Source organism: Microchirus variegatus (genome assembly GCF_963457635.1).
Source record: "Microchirus variegatus genome assembly, chromosome: 2".
NCBI lineage: Eukaryota > Metazoa > Chordata > Actinopteri > Pleuronectiformes > Soleidae > Microchirus > Microchirus variegatus.
This window is the reverse complement of record NC_139803.1, coordinates 37,230,144-37,252,726: the sequence shown is the minus strand read 5'-3', so window position 1 is coordinate 37,252,726 and position 22,583 is coordinate 37,230,144. Positions and strand designations below refer to the sequence as shown.

Genomic DNA, 22,583 nt, shown 5'->3' with positions numbered 1-22,583 from the left:
GGCCACGTCTGTACCCCACAGCGTCGGTGTAGTCCTCCAGCACAGCCTGGCTGTCCTCGATCAGAGGAGGGGAGGCATCGGTCAGGGGAAGAGCTCTCATATTTCCACTCTCATCATCAGAAAGAAACTGCAGGGAGTGGGGAAAGGAGGCATTAGTCACTTTGTAAGGTCAGGACTGAATGCTGAGATAATGCAGAACAACCCTAATGTGTAATATCACTGAAAATGTACTCTGTACCTGAGGCTCATACATCCAGGGTGTGTCCATCCTCCTCTTCCCATCAGACTTCTTGAAGATGTAGGCTGAGTAAAGGGCAAGGCGGCAGCTGCTGTCATATAACGTGGCGTAGCGTGGTTTGTCTGCATACTTTTGGCAGATCCTGCGCAGGCTGGTTCCTCTGATCCCTGCAGGTGGGGTCTGCATGTAAAAGAAATGGCTGCACTCTCTGAAGCTGTTCGACACAGTGCCGTCGGCCGGGGCGGACACCAGCAGCAGCAGCAGGGAGATGGAGAAGGTGCAAAGCAGGTGCATCCTCACTCAGGAGTAGATGGTCGTAGTTTGACATGCTCCACACATGAATGAAGAAGAAATTCTGCATGAACAATGAGGAACTTTCTGTTTAACGCGGTGCTGTTGCCAGTTGTGGCGACTGTTGATAGGGAGTCAGTATGCAAAGCAGCAGCAGTTGCAGCAGCTCAGAGTGAATCCATTGGTAAGATTCTTATAAGGTTCCACAATGTCGGTATACAGTCATGCATCTGCACAGACTGTGTCCATGTTCTGACTTTCTCACTCTATTCAATGCATTTCCATTGCTAAAAACAATAAACTAGTGTGTCATCTCTGTCGTGTATTCTTTACTTTTTATTGTATTGTTACTTTACTTTGTCCTTGAGATCCTGTTGTCAGTTTCTGCAACAATTGATGCAGCTGCATATACAATGTAGGAACCATATTAAATAAAATAATAAACTGAACTCTTCCTGCATAATGTCTGTTTGGTTAATTTTCTGCATTTTTAATCCACGTGTTCTGCTTGTCTGATTACTTGCTTGAAGAAATAGTCTTTAGGTGTAATTCAAACTCTTTCAAGAAAACTGATATTAAAAATATTCAAAAATTTGGATTTGGAATATGAGACTTCACTAAAAATATAATAATTATAAAATAGTCCTTTGGGTTTTTTGTATAGGTCTTTAGTAAACTAAAAACTCAATTTTCAAACAAGAGTTCATATATTATATTGTCCAGAATAACAAAAAAAAAAACTTTCTCAACATGGTAATCACAGAAAGCATCTTAAATCAATATCAGTTTTGAATTTCACATATTTTCTCATAGTACACATGTATTAAACACTGCCATCTGCTGGTCAAACTGTACAACTGCTGTTCACAAACGCATCGCGCATGCGTAGTTAATTTAACCCGCTGAACATCCACTTCCACTCACTTTCTTGTCAATGATAATAAGCGGAAGCCTTAAAACACGACACTTATCCCAAACTTGAAGCGAATGACCGCAGAGTTCATGAAAACGCGTTTGTGGGAAATAAAAACAATGTTTGATTGGGTCACTTTATTGCAAACCTGGGTGTGTATATGTGTGTGGGGCTGCTTTCCGTGTATCTACGCCTTCAATACAGCCTCTCCGTGATGGTGGCTCCCTCCTCCTATAGTTTACCGAGGCGGAACCCTTGCGTTTGAAAAAGCCGTTTCAAACAGAGTAAAAGTCGCTGCCCTGAGACTCGGTGCTGGTGCCTCGCCACAACATTGGTTCGCCGCTTGTCAATGTCCAGTCACGTGGTGTCACACGGACGGCCATGTTTCCGAAACACAAACAACAAGAAGAGTAGCGACTGGGAGCCACAGCAGACACGTACTGATACGCAGCAGCGACCGTTGGAGGAGAGGGGAAAATAATAAATAAAACACAGAGCACGACTTTCTGAAAGTGCGATTCTGTCGAATGAATACGTTTACAGTGTTTAAAGAGACCAATGCAGACGACTTATTGGCTGTAGACGCACCGTGCAGACAACCAGTCTGGTAGCTAAAAACAGTGAAGGTAAGCCATGGTTCTTTGCAGATGGTGTTTTAGCTAGTTGGCTAACGTGAGCTAACATGCTAACCACGGCTCTTGCTGGTCGGCTGGTTTGGGTTTCCCTCGTGCTTAAAAACGCACATATAGCGAGCCATTTCGCGTGAAAGCGTAGTGGTTTTAGCCACACTGGTTGCCTTGTTGGCGCCGGTTTAGGCCGAGGTGTACTCCATTGTAAGCGGAGTAGAGGTGGTCGTCGCTCCGCACAGTGGCGGAGCAGGCCGGGCAGTCTGATCCAACACACCGCCCCCTCCGCCATCATATCTGGTGTCATTTGAACTTACAAGCCAAGGCCTGTATCAACGCGTACCGTGTGCTAGTTTGGGAAGCTAGTAAATCTCAACTCTGTTATGCAAGTGAATTACGATATACCGAGCCACATGGTGTTCAACCGCGATTCAATCTTACATGTCCGACAAATCTGTGTGCAGGAAAAGGCTTTGGAGGCGAGCGATACGAGTGCGAATGTGGTCCGCTATCACTGATGGTAGCTAATGTCAACTTGAGCTATTTTGTCAACATGTTAGCCCGTTTTACCTCGAAGTCGTTAGCTCCGTGCAGTTTGTGTAAGTTAAACTGTGTGTGTAAAGTTAGCATTAGCACTGCTTTACAAACAGCACTCTGGCAAACCACGCTGTCCCGCCACGTTTTGAAAAACATAACGTGTAAATAATCGATAAATTGCTTCTCGTTAAAACCAGAGACACTCTCTGTCAATGTCAATCAGTTTTCCCCTCTCACTATATTCTAGTGATACTGTTTGTGCGATTACAAGAGGTTGTTTATTCACTTTGAAAGCAATAGTGTTTCATTTGATATTGGGAATTGTTTTCACGAATTAGTATTTTTCATCAATGCTTCAAATCCGGAAATTGATCCATATTTGACAAAAGTACACAGTATCATGAAGGTACTTTGACATGTTTTTTTGTGTTGCAGCAACGATTGATAATGAACGTATTGTGAAATTGCTTATCAAGAATTATGACATTAAGTTACTGAGTGGTGTTTTTTGAAATAATCAAAACGTGTTCTTTGACTTTTTTCAGCTTAAATGTGAATATTACTTGTTTTGTTTGCTCCTTTACATTTGGTATCGTCCTCATTTCAAGGTTAAACAATCAATCAATTACATTTTCATAATCAACAGAATAATCAGTGATGGAAATAGTTAATTGCATCCCCAATTTAAATGTTTAAAAATGTCAAACATATCTCCCAAGGTTAACTATTGTTTGTAAATGAAATCATGTGTTCGGATAACTACAGAATGATAATTTTATAATTTCTTCCTTGGGTCTTAACTTACATCCCCAAAATGTTTTTAAATGTTAAATGCTGGGAAACAACAACAACAAAAAAACGCAACCTCCCAAGTGGCATTAGAACTTCCTGACCTTGTCTCTGTTTTTTCAGTGCAAAGTTGATGGGACACACCAAATATGAGTTTTTTTGCATGTTGCTATCAGAAGTTTTGACGTTAACTGCTGCAGTTTCCTGTCAGCAAATCATTTTTCAATCAGTTTTTCTATAGTAATGCTAATTGTAATTCGTTTTGTATGTGTGCTAAATATGAATCCTAAAAGTCTTTGTACAAACTCGCCTTCAAAGTGACAATGTTATCCAGATGATTCCAATCCATATTGTTACTAATATAACGTTATTCCTGGACGTGATTGAGACTATCATTAGTGCCATAATTTAGTTCACTGTGGTAAACTGGTCTAAAGAGACTAGAAATTAAAGCCCACACCGTGATTTCCAGCAGATATGTGATTGCAGTATTTGTCTGGATTTTTCTTCCACAGTGAGAACATATTCATATTAAAGTAGTTGAAAAATAAGAACTTATTACAATTTAAGAAAAAAGCAACACTCAAACTGAGTGATCACCTATCGAAATAGTTGACAAATGATTGAGTAATCGAATAATAAGCGAGTAAATGATTAATTATTGCGGCCATAGGTTATATCAGGCTGAAGAAGTCGGCAAGATAGATCAAATCTATGCTTCATTACTGAATTATATGAATCATGGAATGGATTCACAGGGGGTCAAGCTAATTTACAATTCTGACACGCTCACTGAATATTAAACTCTAAATTTATGATAGCCCAATACGTCCAAACATTATTTCTATGAATGTAGAGGCTGAAGTTCTAATTCAATGTAAACAAGTGGTTTATTGTTGATTATAATGTGGACTATGTTGTGCTGAAGTTATAATTTCAGCTTATTTCATGCAGAAGAGCAATAGGGTATAAAATCAATTTTATCAGGTGTTTTTTTTCTCTATGATGATACAAGCATGCAGAGCATAATGAAATGAATGTTAAAAACCAACAGCCATATATTGACTGGACGTCTGAGAAACACTATAAGCTAATTTAAGATAAGGTGATAAGGAACAACATCATTGTCACTGCAGTGCATATGATGGCACATTTCCCACCCCAAGAAGTTGTGTAAATCACACCTTCTATTAGAAGCAGTGCTCCAATTAATAGAAGGTAAAAATTAACACAATCTGTTTGTGACTATGAAAAAAAAATCTGTTTAGTACATACACAACTATCCATCAAAGACGCCAGTTTAATTTGTGATGTTCATGCAACAAGGCTGCTGCATTTATGTTAGATGTAATTGATTTAGTTACCGTGGGATTCAAGAATCGTCCCCATGTATTTAGAAGCAGTTGGTTAACACCATCATTGAAATAGACATTTCTGGATGAAAAATCAACTGTGAGCAGCTTAAACGAGGACCAAAGCTAGAACTCTAAACTAGAAATAGTTGTGCTGTAACGGATTGATCAGTCTGACCAAGGTATGCTAGTAAATATATTTCCTTTCCAATAACAGCAGTGGAAAACTGCCAAGCTTTTAACAGTGCATCTTAGTGGCTAATTTGTTAGTTCAACACTTTATTATCCAGGTTCTCTGATACTGTTTCTCAAACTTTTTTCCCCCCAGTGGTGCAAAGGGAGGAGGAAGTAAAGGAGTTACCTGGAGGTTGTCCGTCAATCCACATTTCTGTTGGAGTGAGAGAAAAAGGCACGGCTGGAGAGGGGGAAAGGAGACGAGGAGTGTGCGTCGCGTCTGCTCTAGGCAGCTGTTCCAGCAGCCTGTTTCATTGTTTTGGCTGTCATTTAGTTCCTGCGTTACCTTTTTGATGAACCAGCTCATATTTTTAACTTTATTGTGAGATAAAACTGCTGTAGTAAAAAAAAAAAAACAAGAAAAGAAATATAACAAAAAAAAGAAAGGAAATATAACTAGCAAACCTGTTTTTATTTTGTTCTGTCGTTAATTACCAAGGGGTTTTTTTTGTTTCTTTTTAAGTTCAACAACCCTTTTCAGCTGTGAGTAGCAGGAGCTTCCATTCTCCAAACTATCGTTGAACCCCCTTCCTTACCTAGTTTAGGACCTGATAACCTGATATTCCTCAAGCACCTGAAACTGGCAGCTATTCTTTTTGTGTCTGTGTGTTTGGGGAGTTCTGTGACCACAGCTTAAGCACCACTCAGCCTTCTAGTCACCTAAGCCTAACTAAAGCCAGCCAACTCTCGCCTGGTCCAGCCCAGTCCAGCCTGCTCCGATCTTCTGGACAGGGTAAGGCAGGCACATGAATTCCTCTGCTAGTTAATATTTGTTTCTTTTATTTAAATCAAGGAAAACCTAACAAACTATTCATCATTTTTCCTCTTCAGATACTCAGTTCTGTGTGGACGTGAGGAATATGACTGCTGAGACTCTTAACTTCGGCCCAGAATGGTAACTTATCTCATTTCTTTTGTGATTGTTAAAAAATACTACTTAATACACTAAGGAAAATGACCAAAATGACTGTTCTCACAGTAGATTTTTGGCAGTGATGTAAGTGTGCGAAGATGTTATTTTATGAGTTAACACTAGAGTCACATCAGACTTCCATTGTTTGGACCTGGACCACTTAAAAATAATAGCATTGGCTATTTATACAGCATGTGGCACTAGAATGCAATCAGAACAGAAGTTAAATAAAAACGGGATTCAACTTCTGGAAACAAGAATATCCTGTCTACGCTATACAGTATATTCACTTTAGTGATTTAATGAGTTCCAATTTGTATTGGAGGTCAGTAAAATGTTAATATTTGTGGAAAACATTGCCCAGAATTGGTCAGTCTTTTGTCGCCCAATTTATTTGCCTTTTTAGATGTTTTTTTTTTTTTTGCTTTTTCTACCTGACATTTTTACATCTACTTGCTAATCTAAATGGTGAATCTTCACTTAAAAATACCTGTTTCGTTCTGCACTCAAGAGACCAACATGCACTACTGCTCCAGTCCACCCACAAAGAGGATGTTTACCAACAAACCAATGATACTATCCATGTGGAAGTAACAGTTTTTGCTCGCACTTTAGTGGGTCTTTATTTGTTGATTTTGATAAAGCGTTTCCCCTTGAAATCACTTACGCTGGCAGGCAACCTTTTACCTGTAGTCAGAATGTTGATCCTGTTCTGTCCCTTTGATGTTTCTTTGCTTTCTATGTTAATGTTTGTGTAGCAGTTAATTGGGAGGGGGGGAGGTGGTGGTGCGTTGGTAGCTCTCCATCTCTAACGGCCTGTGACTGCTGTGTGCGTTCTTGGTGCAGTGCCAGCCTCGCAGAATATTTCTCTCTTTACACATCTGCTGCTGCTTTCCTCTCTGTGGCCCCTGCAACCCACTTTTATCCTTGTGCCATTTGAACAAAGCGGTAGAGTGCACCACGTACAGCAGCAGGCCATCGTGCTCAAAAGTCTTTCAAATAACAAATCATTTGGTCCGTTACAGGTATGTTGACCGTAGAGTCTGGTACGAAAGTATGGTAGAGCATCGTTTGCTGTGGAAGAATCTCACACGGATAACCCGTTAGATTTCATTCTTGTCTTTATCAAAAAGAAAAGCTAAATATGGCTTCAGTCGTACAAATTTAGGGACAACAAATATGCAAAAATATGTCTTCTCTCTCCCAGACTGGTGTGCTTCACATTCCTCTTATTATGCATATTAGTCGCTGCTCCACTTATTTGTGCCCTCTCTGAAATGGCACATGCTCCCAACCGATTTTTCATGATGCTTCCCTTTACCTCTTGCGTCTCACACCCACCTCTGCGTCTCTGCCTTACATATGGTTTTGATGTGGGTCTGTGAGTCAATGACACCCTTTGTAGAGGCATGTGAATGGAGTCATTGTTAAGCACCGGCTTTGGGAACTGGCCTGCTACTAATAGCTTTTAAAAATTAAATCTTGAGATTGGAAAGCTAATGTATCATCTTTGTCGAGCCAAGTCTATTCAGGGGGACCTGCGTAGGAGGATGAGTGATTTGTTACAGAACATTTACTAAATTCCTTTCTCCTTACTGCAAGATGGATGCTTTTTGATTCCCCCCCCTCTCCATTTGGGATTAAAATTAATTTTATGGTTGCACAATAGCGCTCACTTTTCTGTACTATTTGCCAACAGGGGGGTTTAAATGACGTTATAAATACATGAGGATATTTCTCCAGTATATGTCAGCTGAAGTCAAAAGTGATGCAAACATGTGGCTTCAAAGATTTGATCTTTAGCTGTAGAACTGTTGTTGACATGCGTCTTGTTACTGGTCATATTCATACACACTAGCATTATTTTTAAAAGCAGCAAGAAATACTTCATATTCTTCCCAAGTTTTGCAGCGTGAATCTTGCACCACGTTTGTTCGAGATTCATGCGAGGAGACGTCGATTTTGTGCCCGGTCATAAATGTAAAGGACCTCTGCAATCTTTTTTCCATGCAGGCTCCGTGCACTGTCCAGTGGGGGGAGTGTGACGTCCCCCCCTCCTTCCCCTGCCATGCCAAAGTACAAGCTGGCCGAGTACCGCTACGGCCGAGAGGAGATGTTAGCACTTTATATCAAAGACAACAAGGTGAGTAAGCGCCTCAAGGATCACAGAGGGAGAAAAACCTGGTACAGAAATAGAAGAAGCAACTTTTTAAATAGCTATTCTGTACTTTCCTGTATTAAAATTTTGTACAGATATAGTTAAAGTTTCATGCATGATTTTGTCCCCTCAAGTGTCTTTTGTCATCGCTGCGTTTAGGTCCCAGAGGACATGCAGGATAAGGAGTTTGCTGCTATTCTGCAGGATGAGCCCTTGCAGCCACTGGCACTGGTTCCTCTAACTGAGGAGGAGCAGGTATGCCACATGACACACTCTAACTAATACGCTGATACCTGTTCATGTTGAGCAGTCTCGTATTGTCGGGTCTCGGAGTGACTGACAACACGACCTCAGCTCCAAAAGCCGGCAGCTGTTGCTTGACAAATGTGGCCGTTTCGCTCACATGCCTCACATTCCTCCCTTTTGCTCTTTCCATTGTCTCTTTGCAGAGAAACTTCTCCATGTCTGTGAACAGTGTGGCGGTGCTGAGGCTCATGGGAAAAGGGGTCAGTGGTGGGGCTGCCCCGGCCGGAGTGGTCCGGGGACGAGGGGCCGCGCGAGGCGGTCGAGGTAAAGACGCACAGAAACCTCTATGTTTATTAGAAGGGGGGTGGAATTAAAAACAAAAGACTGTACTCGTTCAGCCCAGGAGCACTCATGGTAATTCCACAACCACTTGTACTGGAACTAGCATGAGTCCAGCAGCAACAGAAATGCTGCCCAAATGCTTGGTTGAAACTACCGTGGCTCCTATCCAGGGAACGTTAAACAGTTCATTCGAGCCAACCACTCAAGTGTTTATTTCCCCCTTTTCTTCCACCATCTTGATACTGCACACTTCCTCTTGCCCTTGTCTAAATAGTCCTCCTTTTGTCCAGCCACACCTGTGTGGAAACTACTGGGCTTATGAAGCCACCTAATGCATGAACCTCGCTCTACGTTGCTGAAAAGCCAACATAAACACTCACTGTCCAGTTTGGTGTAGACAAGGAAACAAACAAATGTGTGGGGTTCACATATACATATTGTGTGTCTGTGTATCTTGGTTGACTTGGTTTGGTCAGAACTTGAATGAACTTGAGTGAAACCGTCCATTTGGATCAGATGTTGATTGTGTTTAATATCAACACCCTTGTGTGTAATTAATCAGGACGAGGTCGTGGTGAAGGTGGATTCTACCAAAGAAGTATTGAAGATGTGGAGGTCGGTTTTGGCCGCAGCGCTCGAGAGATTCACCGCAGCCAAAGCTGGGATGACCGGTAAGAAAAACTTTGCAATTCAACTTTGTTTGACCTCAAAAGTCAAATAAATACTCTGCTCTTAAAGGTAATATTCCCATTGTTGAGAGGAACTGTCATCAAGTGTGGTAATCTTTTATAATCTGCTCTGGTATTTTTGTTGGTTTTTGTTCTCGTGTAGTGAAGTTACAGGCGTCTCCGCTCGTCTGCCTCGACAGAACTGAAGTATTTTAACATCATAGGCCTGGATAAAATGCATCTGTCATGACAAAGATGCAAGATAAAACAGGATGTGTTTATTGAATTTAAATCAGCGTTTTGACATTTTCTCCCCTCTGATGTGATTTCTCTCCATTTCCTTCCATTCCTCAGGGGTGAGCGTCGATTTGAGAAGCCGCTTCGTCGGGAGGTGGGACGTCCTGGCTTTGAAGATGCTGTAGGTCCCGCGGGTCCAGGGAGGAAGGAGTACACAAGGGCTGACAGCGATAACTGGCGTACCCTTCGGGAGGAGCAGGAGGAGGAGGAGGGGGGGGAGCCAGGCACCAACTGGAGACTCACTGGACCTCGTAGAGATGGTATGATAAACACAAATATTTATTTATAGCGCTGCCTCTTGTTTGTGTTAGGAATGTAAACTATACACAGGAACAGGCTTCATAAATGATGTTCTTGGAAGAACTAAAGCAACATAAGCAACATATTTCTCCCTTTAAGACCAGCTATGACATCTGCCGCCTTCACCCTTCAGAGCAGCACAGTTTGTGGAATGTTTTTTATTTTTTTTAACCATATGGCCAATGGGATGCATTGCGATATGCTGAGACATGCAGGTGAATCACACTGCAGAGATTTTAAAGCATTTGTGGGTCAAGATGATAATGATGCAGTGTAAAATAACATGGATGTGCCCGTTTAGCCACTGGCCCAGAGAAAATTGAGCAGTTGCAGTGCCATGACCATTTTTATCAAGTTTCTTTTGGTGCAATCGGTAAAGCTCTATGGTTTTCAGTATAGTATGGCAACGGCAGGCGTGATGACTGAAACTGGTTTATTATATACACTACCAGTTTTTGTGTTTTCCATTAAAAGTCACACTTTTATTCATCAAGAGTTCAAAATCAATAGAAAATATAGTCAAGACATTGATAAGATTAGAAATATGATTTTTAAAACTGTTTTCAGCTGTGCTAACATAGTTGCACAAGGGTTTTCTAATCATCCAATAGCTTTCTAATGGGATTAGCCAACACAATGTACCGTTAGAACACTGGAGAGATAGTTGTTGGAAATGGGCCTCGATACACCTATGTACATTTAATCTTATAGTCAATGAAAAAAAGTGACTTTTCTTCAAAAATAAGGACATTTCTAAGTGACCCCAAACATTTGAATGGTAGTGTATGATGCATATAAGGCTTTATAATGTTACACATCTATCTGAAAGTAATAAAATGACCTGAGAAGCAGTGGTTTATTATATTTCTCATCTTACTGTATACACTCGGTTCCATAAAAGGATGTCTGCAGCACAGTGTGATTTCTAGATGACAAAGGTTGAGAACTTTACTTAAAAGCTCAATATATTACCAGTTTAAATGCTGATATGGTGTCTCTGATTATTGCTCATCGCTATCTTCACTGACTTTGTTCGTCCTGCTTATGTCAGATGGTGGTCCTCGCTCAGCAGGCTGGCGGGACCACACCGGTCCAGGCGAGAGTCGTCGGAGGAAGTTTGATTTCGACTTCCGGGACTCGGAGGGGCACGGTGGCAGTCGCCGGCGTGCAGGTAGCGATGGGCTGGAGGACGACAGAGACGGTCTGCCCGAGTGGTGCACAGATGAGGAGGATGGCGAGATGGGCACATTCGACTCCTCGGGAGCTTTTATGCCGATGAAGGTTTGTTTTCATTTTGATCTCTAATGACATGCTTTTGTATCATATAGTCTTAATTTCCATACCCTCATATGCAAGTCTATTAACACTGGTTAACATTGAATGTCTCTTGTTTAGAAGGGAGGCAAGGAGACAATCCTGGAGGATGAGTTGGAGTTTAAGGGGATAGAGGAGGAAGATGACGACGAGGGTTACCCCGATATGGACAGGAACAGTGCCGATGGAGACAAAGGTTAGGATCTGATTATTTTAGAGTGTATGTATAACGTTTTTTTTTTTACTAAGTTATTGAGTAGCACTTAATACATTTACAATTTTATTTGTTGTCACCTCCCCAGAGAGTAAAGAACTTGCCTCTGCTGTAGTTGATAGTGAGGCAAAGCCAGCATCACCCTCTTCTTCTCCTCCAACACACTGTACCCCTCCATCTGTGGAGTTTCAACCCAGCAATCCAGGCCCAGTGGTGGATAATTCTTCTCTGAACAACAGCCACCCCGTGAAGGCCAACAGTATGCCTGGTGAAGGTATATTTTAAAAGCAAACAAATCACTGTGTGTTTTCTTGTGTCAATTGACGCGTCTCCTGCTATTGACAACACAAAGTAAATGTATTGAGTACATTTCCTTCACATTTACTGTACATATGCTTTGAAGTCTTTGTCAAGTTCCACCAAAAAATGGTTTTACCATTCAAATGTATCTTGCCAACTAAATGAGCTGTTTTTGACAAAATCTTCACCACATAAACTTACTTACTTTTGTTTTAGTTGAGCATCCTGATTTGAATCTGTTGGATCCTTGTCCTGGCTCTGAGATCATGTTTATTTTGGTTGGATATTCGATATGTTTTAGCCACAGATATTCAATATCTTGTTTACTAAATCTGCTGTTCCTTCTGTATCAGTTACAGAGCCAGTAGGTGGCTCTACCGCCCACATCCAACACCATTACTCCAGAAATAGAAACACTAAAAATAGGGCCCATTGTTTTACTAATGTTTGTTCTTGTTGTTTATTTTTCTTCAGACATGGCTCCAGTAGGGGGCTCCAAGTCTCAGCTGAACCCTGGCGCCACCACCTCTGTCAGTCTGCCTCCCCCACCCCCATCCTCTGCTGCTCCTCTCCTCCCTTCGTCTGGAGGAGACAATGAGGATGATGAGGGCATGAAGCACCTGCAGCAGGTAGGAATCTGTCCCTCTGTGTTACAGCCACTGACTATTTTTTTACTTCAGATTCATCTCTGGTCATTACATTGATTGTACAATGAGTCTGAATGCACGTGTGTTTTGTATAGGAGGCAGAGAAGATGGTGGCATCGCTGCAGGACACCTCATTGGAGGAGGAGTGTTTCACCCAGGCTCTGCAGCAGCAGCAGGAAAGCAGGAACACAGCTGCAGCTCTCCCACTATCACACGAGGCAGCCATGAAGTGGTTCTACAAGGACCCACAAGGGGAAATTCAGGGTACACTTTTATACAGTAGCATGGAATAATAATGAATGAATAGCTTGGATGAGGAGTACAGTGTTTGGATTGTACAATTGTCTTTCTGTCCTGCCACCAGGTCCATTCACCACGGTGGAAATGTGCGAGTGGTTCCAGGCTGGCTACTTCACCATGACTCTGCTGGTGAAGCGGGGCTGTGATGAGGGCTTTCAGCCACTGGGCGACGTCATCAAGATGTGGGGCCGCGTTCCCTTTGCCCCAGGGCCCTCCCCGCCGCCCCTGCTGGTGAGACCTCCACCACCAACGCAGCGCCCGCAGCCCAACCGGGGGCCCGCCGGGACTGTGAGTCAGAGCTCAGCCAGCAAAGAGGGTGGGGAGGGGAGGATGCAGACTAAACGACAGGTTTTTATTTCAAGATAATTCCAAATCAATGCAATGAAATGAAATGAAATAAGTTTTGAACTGAAAGACAACACAATGTTACCCCATGACACAAAACCTACTGCTGTGCTTGTATTTGTCTGTTTGAAAAGGTCGAATAGAAGTGGCCATGTCTTCATAATGTCATAAAATGTACATTTTGCAATGCCCTACAGTAAAACTCACAACACCATATTAGCTTCAAATACTTTGGGGCTGGGGCAGAGCATTATAAAATCCAACACATATGTAACACTAACATATAATCCCTTCACATGTGATATCGTTTGTGTGTGTTTAGTGTGGAATAGGCATTGGGCTGACGAAAATATCTCTCGCTCATTTCTTTTCAGGGAAACCTGGACCAGGAGCGCCTGAAAAAGCAACAGGAGCTGGCAGCAGCAGCTCTTTATCAACAGCTCCAGCAGCAGCAGCTATTCCAGCTCATTAACAGGTGGGCCTTTGGAGTGTGTGTGATGGTTTCCTCTTGCATGTCTGGACCAGTTTATATAAATGTGTGCCCTAGTTTGTGTTATTTCGTAGGAAAGGACATTTGACAAAAAATGTCCTTGCCCGTTTGTGTCTGTTAACAGGTGCAGTGAGCAGGGTATGATGCCTTCGATGAACAGGTCGATGTCAGTGCCAGATACAGGGTCCATGTGGGACATGCATACCTCAGCTTCACAGCCGTCAGGTATTATAGAGGCTATCGCTGGTCGCCCATGCACACACGTACACATGCAGCAAAAACAACTGAGGTAATCCACGTTACTTTTTGTGTAGGTGGTGAAGCCAGTCTTTGGGACATAACAATGAATCCTTCTACTCAGGGTCCAACTCTCGAACAGCTTCAAAAGGTGGGTTCAGTCTGAGAAATGAAAGATTGTTTGTATTGCTAAGAAGTGCTAATTAATGATCATTCCTTAGAATGCTGAAGTCATCTTATTGACTGTTGTTTCTATATTAAGCTCCAGCAGGAGAGGCGAGACGCTGAACTCAGGGCGAAGCGTGAGGAGGAGGAGCAGCGAAAGAGGAGGGAGGAGAAGAGGAGGCAACAGGAGGAGCAGAAGAGGAGGGAGGAGGAGGAGCTATTCAGACGCAAGCAGGTGAGACAAACAAAGGTGATTTTTTTTGTTTGTTATTTTGTTTTGGCCAATGATAATAGGAATTAAATCAGTATAAGTACTGTATAACATCACAGGTGAAAAATAGATTGAAGAGTTATTACCTGGAAGTTTCCAGTGAAGTTTCCAGGTGAATCTTGATGGGGTTTTAAAGGCAGGTCACCAAGTAAAAAAGGGTTTACAAGTGTCGTATTTTCTTGTAGTGTCGCCAGCAGCAGGAACTGATCATGAAGTTGCTGCAGCAGGCTCCCCAGCAGCAGGGTCCAGGGGCAGGCAGCTCAGGCTGGAGTGGGGGTCCTTCCTCTGGGCTCTCTAAAACAGGAAAGTCCCCTGTTGTGGCTCTTATGGAAATGCAGCAGGAGGCAGAGAGACTTCTGAAGCAGCAACATCAGCAGAGAGCCCAGCAGCAGAGAGAACGCGTGAGTTTCATTGATTTCATACGGTGGCGATCATCGATTTTTCAGGAATGGACATCATAAAGCTCATATCTTCAACTGTCATAATCACAGCCTGATTCATTTCTGTGTTTCTAGCACACCGGCATGTCAATGGGGAGTTCCTCCATGGGTGGGCAGTGGGTGGATGGTGTTGGCATGTGGGGTGGACCTGGAGGTATGGAAGGTAAAAGTGGCAGCGGAAGCTCTTCAGGCAGCATGGGCATGTGGGATGAGGCTGTGAAGAACCAAGCCGGCCTGCGTGGCAACAGCAACAACAACATGGGCTTGAAGAACAGTCGCAGCAGCCCATCGCTCAGGTAAACACAGATTAAATGAACGTAACTGAAGTGTCAGATGGCTCAGTTAAAACAAGAGCATCTGCTTGTCTTTGATTAGATCACTGTAGTTAAAATGCTTTTATTCCTGTGTGTGATGTTCAGTGATCAGTACATGATGCGTCGTAAGCGGACAGAGGAGGAGGAGAAGCTGCTGAAGCTGCTGCAGGGCATGAAGCCCCAGGACGGCTTCACCACCTGGTGTGAACAGATGCTGCACGCTCTCAACACCTCTGCCAACAACTCCACCTCCTCTCTCGATGGTAGGCTAATCGGCTTTTATGTATTTAGCAGTGGCGAGGATGAGGAAAGTTTACTCTCTACTGAGGCACTTTTGTTGGGAGCAAACCCTAATTTGAAGTTGGCTGTTGCTAAACTTTGAAACTGTGTCTTTATTTAGTTGCCACAATTGTGGCGTACCTGAAGGAGGTGGAGTCTCCCTATGCAGTGCTGGACTTCATCCGGTCCTACCTAGGGGACACAGTGGAAGCCAAAGAGTTCGCCAAACAGTTTCTAGAGCGACGTGCCAAACAGAAAGCCAACCAACAGAGACAGCAGCAGCAGGTAAGCCTCAGTTCAAAAGGTCTTGCTCCCCTTGTCCATCAACAATCATGTTGGTAAAGCTTGTTGGGAAGCTTTTATTTGGGAGCACCAGGTTAACCAGGTAGTGAGTTGGTGCATTTTTTTAATAGTTAGGGTTTCCTGGCATTATGTCTGCATCTTCATTGCAATGAGTTTTTCTCAGCCAAATTGATAGTAACTAAAAAAAGATACAGCATTAAAATCTATCATCTTACTGGCTGAAACTTTAACACAGACCTGCTGAAGATCTGTGTAAGACAAACGAGCATTATCATTTCCTTTGCTGGCTGCTATCAGAGCAGGTTTACCAAATATCTGATGAAATGTAAGTGATCACTGAGCTTGAAATGAGTTAAGTAGAAATTGCGTGCTGTTGCAGTGTGACCTGTATGAATGCATTCTCTCCTCTTTATGATCATAGTTATCAAAGGAAGTGGCTGGCCTAAACATGAACTTCCCTCTACAGGTAAGCTCTAATGTTTCTGTATACTGTACACATAAACACTGATGGAGTTTGAGTTTGAGTTTGAGAAGTAATTAGAATTGAAAATTAAACAATATGTATAAATAATATTAGGCTATACAAGTCACTAAAGTGTGAATCTAAGGTGCATTATTTGGACTTAAAACTCATGCGGACCCGGGAATAATTGTTAGTGGTTCATCTCTTAGTTTCCATTTCAGTTGTTGATGCTACATTCTACAGTTCCTTTTTTTCAAATTCTCCTTTCCTCTGCTTTTCCCCCAGGACTCAATGCGAGGTATGAATCCAAGCACCCTGCAGTCCATGTTTCAAGCCAACCACATCGGCAAGTCTGGTCTCTATGACAACCAGGGGGGGAAGATGAAAAAGAAACCGCCCATGATGCTGCACTCTGACCCCAGCATCTTAGGTATGTGACTTCACCACAACTTACCAAGCCTTCTTTTTTTCTTTTTTGAAATCCTTTATCGGTTAATTGCTAAAATCCATCTTTAAATAGCTTCGCCACTGATTAGCACTGTGATTATGCAGAACACAACCGTCAAAAGTAGAACTTACTCACCAAAAAAGACAGTGTGCACTCAGTGCAGCTCGCTTATGTCTAAAATGTATTTCTGTAGCCGATGGGGCCGTCACATTTTCCTGAAACAATGTTAAAATTAATATTTCATGACACGCTGTTCCTTGTGTGAAGCTAACTGATAAGGTAAAAAGCTGAGGCTGCAGATTTGTACATTACTTTGAAGAACGAGAAATAACTTTCCACATGCTGCTTCGGTGTTGTGACTGTCTGCCAAGGAGAATGTCTTCCATTTTCACAGCATAATCTCACTTAACATTTTTTGGAGGCCAAGAGAGCATGAGAATATGATCTAAGCAAAGCTGTGTCCACAGTGCCCTCTGCTGGATGATACAGTAATTACTCCAGACAGTCTTATGTGGTTCTAGGCTGTATATTTTGAACTCAAATAGTTGTAGTTTTGGAATGACTGGTTCAAATATAGCAGTTTTATTCAGATAAAAAAAGCAGTGTGCAGGTTCTATAAGCTCTGCAGTTATTTACTCTCACAACACCCAATGACAGTTGTTTAAATCATAATGTGTTGGAACTATGTTTTTTACATTTTTATTGAATAAGCCAAACCTTCATACCCCCGTGTCCCGTCCTCTGCTCTCTCTCTCGTACCCTGCCCTCCCATCCTCCCTGCAGGTTACTCATTCCACAACACGGGCGATTGTTCGGCCCTGAATGAGATGGAGATGGTGGAGGATTACTGATGTGACGCCACGCAGCAGCAATAGCTACCTGAGGCCTTCTGTCTTTTAATCAGACAAAACCTGATGACGAATGTGCACTGCTGGGGGAACCGGGAATGAGGGTAGGAGGGCAGCGTGTGAGGGGAGGTGCAGGGTGGAGGCGCCTGGATCTGCGCCTCCTGACCTTTCCTTCCCTCTAGAAAGAAAAAAAAAAGGGCTCCCTGCTGCACCAGTTGATCACTTAAGCAGGGGAGACTGGGGTGAAAAGGGGTGAGGTTAAAAGAAAGATGGGTATCCTCTGGCACTCAAAAGATTAAGCACCTTATACTGAACTAATGCACTTTATTGAGATGGGATTTGAATAGTTTTTTTTCATGTATGTATGTATGTGAGATTGTCTGGAATCAGTGCACATACAGTATGTGTGCATACACAATCTGTGTGTGTGTGTGCGCGTGTGTGTGGGCATCACAACTGGAAGTGGGCGGTGAAACAGTCTGTGGGGTGAATGGTCGGGTTGTGAGGTTTTCAAAGTCAGGGGGACCTTTAGTTGAAACCTTATCAGAGAGCAAATCCTTTCTCGAAAGACAAACACTGTTGATATTTCTCTTGTTCAGCATTTTTTTTACGTTTATATAAAAAGTAAAGCTATTGAAAAATGGATTATAAAAAGACTTGAAGATTTGCACTTGCCTAAAAAAAGAAATGATAAAAAAACAAAAAAACACAAAAAAAATAAAACAAATGGGGTTAGTTATATAGAAGTGAATATTTTTTTGGTGAATGTGTATGAATGACTGATGTGAGATGGTTGGTTTTTGTCCGTAATATACCAGTCTGCACAATGTTCCTTTTTCTTTTGTTGCTTACCAAGATGTATGAAACATAAGAGGCCATCTTTGTCCTTTTTTTTTTTTTTTTTTTATTCTCGAGATGTTCAGAGTGAATGTGTGTCTGTGTCCCTTCTCCAAACAGGGACTTGATTTGAGAGAGTATGAATGAGAGAGAGAGAGGGCAATTGCACAACACATCCTTTCTCTCACCAGCTCTTCATCCCCACATAGATGAATTAGAAATGCACACATTTTTTTTATTTTTTTTCAATGTCAGCTTTCGCGCTCATAACATGACCACCACTAGTTTATTTCCCTTAGCTTTTCCCATGGGGAGCCGTCTCTGGACCCGCGAGGTCTCGTAGATGGGGCGAATCATGAGGGACGTTACTGTGTGTGCATCTGAATGAGACTTGTGTGTGTGTATGTGTGTGTTTCCAGAGTGCATGTTCATTTACTGGTCATAGAAATGAGTTAAGAATACAGGTACTCATTTTGAATACATGTGCTTTTTTGTATGTGTATGAATGCACATTTGTGCCTAAGAACTTGGATAGGGTGTGTGGCCATTGAGACATTAACTCTTTTTTTGAGAGCAGGTGTGACGTGTGTCAGTGCTCAGCACAGTGTATGTAAAGTATGTACGTTTGTATCGTAAAAATAATTCTAGTTCTATCTAGGGGTGATCCGTCAAAAAGGTTAGTCCAGTCTGTTTTCCTGGGGTGTGATCACATTGCCTTTTGTCAGCTCTCGAACTTGTGAATGAAAGGTGTCGAGTTTCTGGCTCTGAAAAAAAAGAAAAGAAATAGCATCTTAATGTGCGAGTGCACAGAACGGTGCATGAAATGTTAGCATATTGTGTTACTTATTCGTTGTTGCAATTTGATAATGACGAGTTTTCTTTTTTTAATGAAAAATATATATGAATATATACATTATATACAAAGTTTAAAAAGTATTTGGACTAAGATAATGAGCACTTGGGGCTGCTATTTTTGTTGTTTTTTTAATTTTTTTTTCATTAATTTGTTTTTTATTTTGTTTCATTATTGCCATGTGAAGTGTGTGTATTTCTTTCTTAAGAAAATATTGAATGTATTCCAAAAAAATGACAAGAAACCCTTGCTGATACCAGATATTTTTTTCCTCAGAAGATTTCAAAAATGGAAACAATACAAAAAAAAAAGCTTCAAAGAGTTTAGCGAGGTCTTTTTTTATTTTCACAGTAGAGAAGAAAAAAAAACTTGGGATGGAAACAGTTGAACACACTGCCTCTACAATCCTGGTCGTACAAATAGTGACTATTCAAAGAAAGGACTTTTTCTATTCCATACTGGAGCCTTGGTTGTTTACAAACCACATGGATATCCGTGGGTGCAGTTTTTTTTGGTTCATTTTTGTTTGTCTCAAATTTGTTCGCTTCTAAAATGAGACGGGTGGGGTTTGCAAGCGCGCTTCTGCCATATGGACATTAAGTGGCGTTGGATTTTTTTTTTTCTCCATGAGAAAGAGTGGCAGGCATCGCAACAACATGGACAAGGTCCTGGAATTGGACCTAAGTCTGATCATGGATCGTGACACTCGATCGACCGTGGAGCAGAGGCGGGGAAATCGAGGATAGACTCTGTTTTGTAGAGAATAGAGTGCAGGGCTGCGTAACCCTGGAGGGAACTGAGGGCGAAATGAGAACACCTTGTTCGCGCACTTCGTCTTCACCTCAACCCTCACAAGCACTCACACCCTGCCCTCAACAACTCACCTATGCACTTTTGTTCATTCAAGCTGTGAGGTACCATTTTGGGGATGGGAGCACAATTACAACAGGAGGATTGCAACGACTTTGACTTAGTCACTGAAAAGATATTCCCAAACCGAAAAAAAAAAAAGAGACTTGAGAAGCATGCCTTCTCCCACCTCCTGTATATATTCATATTTTTGTATTACCTTGCAGAGTAGAGAGAAAATTTACAAATGGATGAAGGAAAATTCTTGAGACACTGATTATATGGAGTGAATGTTCTTTAAGAATACCAATCTTTTTGAGAGTAGTTTGAGAGACTCGCTGTGAGTTTCCCATAGTTTGCCAGTAGCCCTGAAATAACCGGGGATGGAAGGGAAAACCACATGGAACATGGACTGAGGTGCTGGATGTGCTACAGCATCTGCGAAAATGACTGATATTTACTTATCCGAGTGGATGTTGCGGCGCTTGCAAAGCTCCACCATGAATGTTTGCCAACATGTGCAGTGAAGAGGCAGACGTTCGCTTTGAAGAACCGTCGACAAGGATGCTTCCACTTCGTGTCCCGACCTGGTGACTGCCTTGAGAGCTGTAGCATGACTGCAGAAGGGGAAGTTCTTGGCATTGGTAAGACGCGTTTGCCCAATTTTCTGTGCTTGTATATTTATGACTTTTAATCATTTTGTCACATTTAACTTTTGGCTGTGTTTCTAAAAGGATTGTTCAGGCTGTGTGGGAATAACTCACCTGTGCTCTTCTTATTTTTTGTCCTCTCACAGGTTCCTGGCTGTGCTTTATTTGCTGCCCTCTACAAGGAGGATCTAATCTACAGCCGTCACGTGAACCAACCAACCCAGAATATTTCCTTTTGAACTTAAATCCTAAGAAACTTCTCTGTCTTGACCTTGGACTTGGCAGGCCATTGGCATTATCAGTTGGACAGTTACCAGATGAAGTTACAGGTTTATCAACCATGGATTCCATCTGTGTTGGAAACGTGAGGCTGGGCATTTGGATTGGTGCTCTCCTGCGATCGTAGAAAGGAACACAAATTGCCCAGGTGTCATCATCCACCTCAACCTGAAACTCTCGGGTGGTTTCATGGAGGTCGTCTGACGGAGCGGTCAGAAGACCTGACCTCCTGCTCAGATGTCTGTGTTGGGTTTTGGTGGATGTGGCTAAATTACACCTAAGCCACTACAAATCCCTGCAGCTGTGGAACTGGATGAACTGATAGAATTGTACAAAAAAAAAGACTGAAAAACATGACAAAACACAAACACATGGATACATGTCTCATAGATTCTTAGAGTCCAAAGGAGTGGCAGACACTACATGCACACTTAGAGCAAAAGCATTGTACACACAGTTACATTGCCTCTCCTCTGGAACTGCGTCTGCTCACATAATAGGGCTACATCAACATAACATCACACACAAATGCAGACACAAGCATCAATGCTCAGCACTATAAAAGCTGAGCTTTGTAAATAATGTAAATGTTTGTGTTTTGATTTTTTTTCTCAGTAGGATTTGCTTTATTTCTCTGTTCAACATGCCTTAAATTGTATAGTTCAGTCCTGAACGGCTAACTGAAAATGTTCTGAAGAGAAATTTAATTTGGAAACCACCTGGTTTACTGTCTAAAGTTAAAGAAATAGAAGAGCTTTTAACAAGCCTGTTTCCTGCTGGCTAACAGAAGTGTCTATTCTGCATTAGCTTCATATTGTTCATCTGATCACCATTAAAATAACCAGTCGGCAACAGAGTAGAGCAGCTTGGTGGTCTTTAGGTTAATCAGACTGTGCCGGTGGTTGGCTTATGTTGCCCTTTTGGTTTACTTCAAATGAAGAGTGGTTTTGTTTAGATTTTCTTTGTCGATCGTTGCTATAAATGCAGGCTGAAATCTGTACTGAGTGGAGCTGAGCTGACCGGCTGGATCGCACAGACTTGTGCTGTTTGATGAATGCTGGTTGCACTGCTGTAGGCTGAACTGAACCAGAGTGGCAGGTCATTTTCAAATTGAGATACAAGCTCAGGCTTTTCTTTTTTTCTTTTTTTTTATCTTAAACACTCCAGGGACTTTGATGATTTGGACGGTACATGGTACTTTTTACAGTTACGAGATTATGGCTTGGACTTGTGAGAGGAAAGCTTACATGATTGTGGGTCTTGACACTAAACCTGTACGTGGGTCACATCTGGGCCTCAGTTGGCCTCTGTTCTGTCTGTGACCCTGGTTGTGCTGTGGAGGACTCAGTCCTGTGTCTTGTTATGTGTATATCTAATTGGATTTGAGAGATTGTTTTTAGTCAATAGATTTTTCCTTGTTTGTATCCTCGATTGCTTAAAAAAATGCTGTTTTTAAATCTAAATGGCATCTTCATAGTATACTGTCAGCTTAGACGTGTAATACATTTTGCTTAGCTGATATTGTGGTTGATAGTTATCTGCCATAGTAACTATGTAAGCTGGGGTAGCCATGGTAGCTGCCAGTATATCATAATTGTTGAATTGATCCTGAACTTAACAAAAAAAACAAGGTTGGACATTTTAAAAAGCAGATACTGTGTGTAATAGGTGTTGGTCAGTCCGGTCAGTCTTAAAATGATAAACAGTAGTTGTTTGCAGTTTATTTTACTGAACTTCAAAGGCTTTTATGATGAGATAACCTGTAATATTGTGTTGTCAATAAGCCCTGGACGTTTGGTTGTTGTCTTGGAAATCATCCTGTCATAGTTTGTC

The 22,583-nt window shown here is 42.0% G+C and overlaps 1 protein-coding gene across 2 annotated transcripts; it reads left to right on the top strand.

The window, feature by feature from the left end:
- Nucleotides 1-1,874: 1,874 nt before the first annotated feature.
- On the top strand, nucleotides 1,875-22,380 carry gigyf1a (GRB10 interacting GYF protein 1a). Of its 2 annotated transcripts, none has more exons than XM_083904771.1 (26): nucleotides 1,875-2,068; nucleotides 5,075-5,713; nucleotides 5,812-5,875; nucleotides 7,907-8,036; nucleotides 8,211-8,306; nucleotides 8,501-8,621; nucleotides 9,202-9,310; nucleotides 9,662-9,864; nucleotides 10,956-11,185; nucleotides 11,300-11,414; nucleotides 11,521-11,706; nucleotides 12,207-12,361; nucleotides 12,475-12,643; nucleotides 12,744-12,967; nucleotides 13,399-13,499; nucleotides 13,639-13,739; nucleotides 13,829-13,902; nucleotides 14,014-14,151; nucleotides 14,373-14,588; nucleotides 14,703-14,923; nucleotides 15,047-15,204; nucleotides 15,342-15,505; nucleotides 15,945-15,989; nucleotides 16,272-16,416; nucleotides 17,218-20,465; nucleotides 20,618-22,380. In XM_083904771.1, the coding sequence occupies exons 3-25, from the start codon at nucleotides 5,841-5,843 to the stop codon at nucleotides 17,283-17,285; spliced, it is 3,204 nt and encodes a 1,067-aa protein (XP_083760897.1). In that variant the 5' UTR covers nucleotides 1,875-2,068; nucleotides 5,075-5,713; nucleotides 5,812-5,840; the 3' UTR covers nucleotides 17,286-20,465; nucleotides 20,618-22,380. The 2 variants fall into 2 exon arrangements, with proteins under 2 accessions (XP_083760897.1, XP_083760896.1); XM_083904770.1 differs by having other exon boundaries at nucleotides 12,744-13,027.
- The last annotated feature ends 203 nt before the right edge of the window (nucleotides 22,381-22,583 follow it).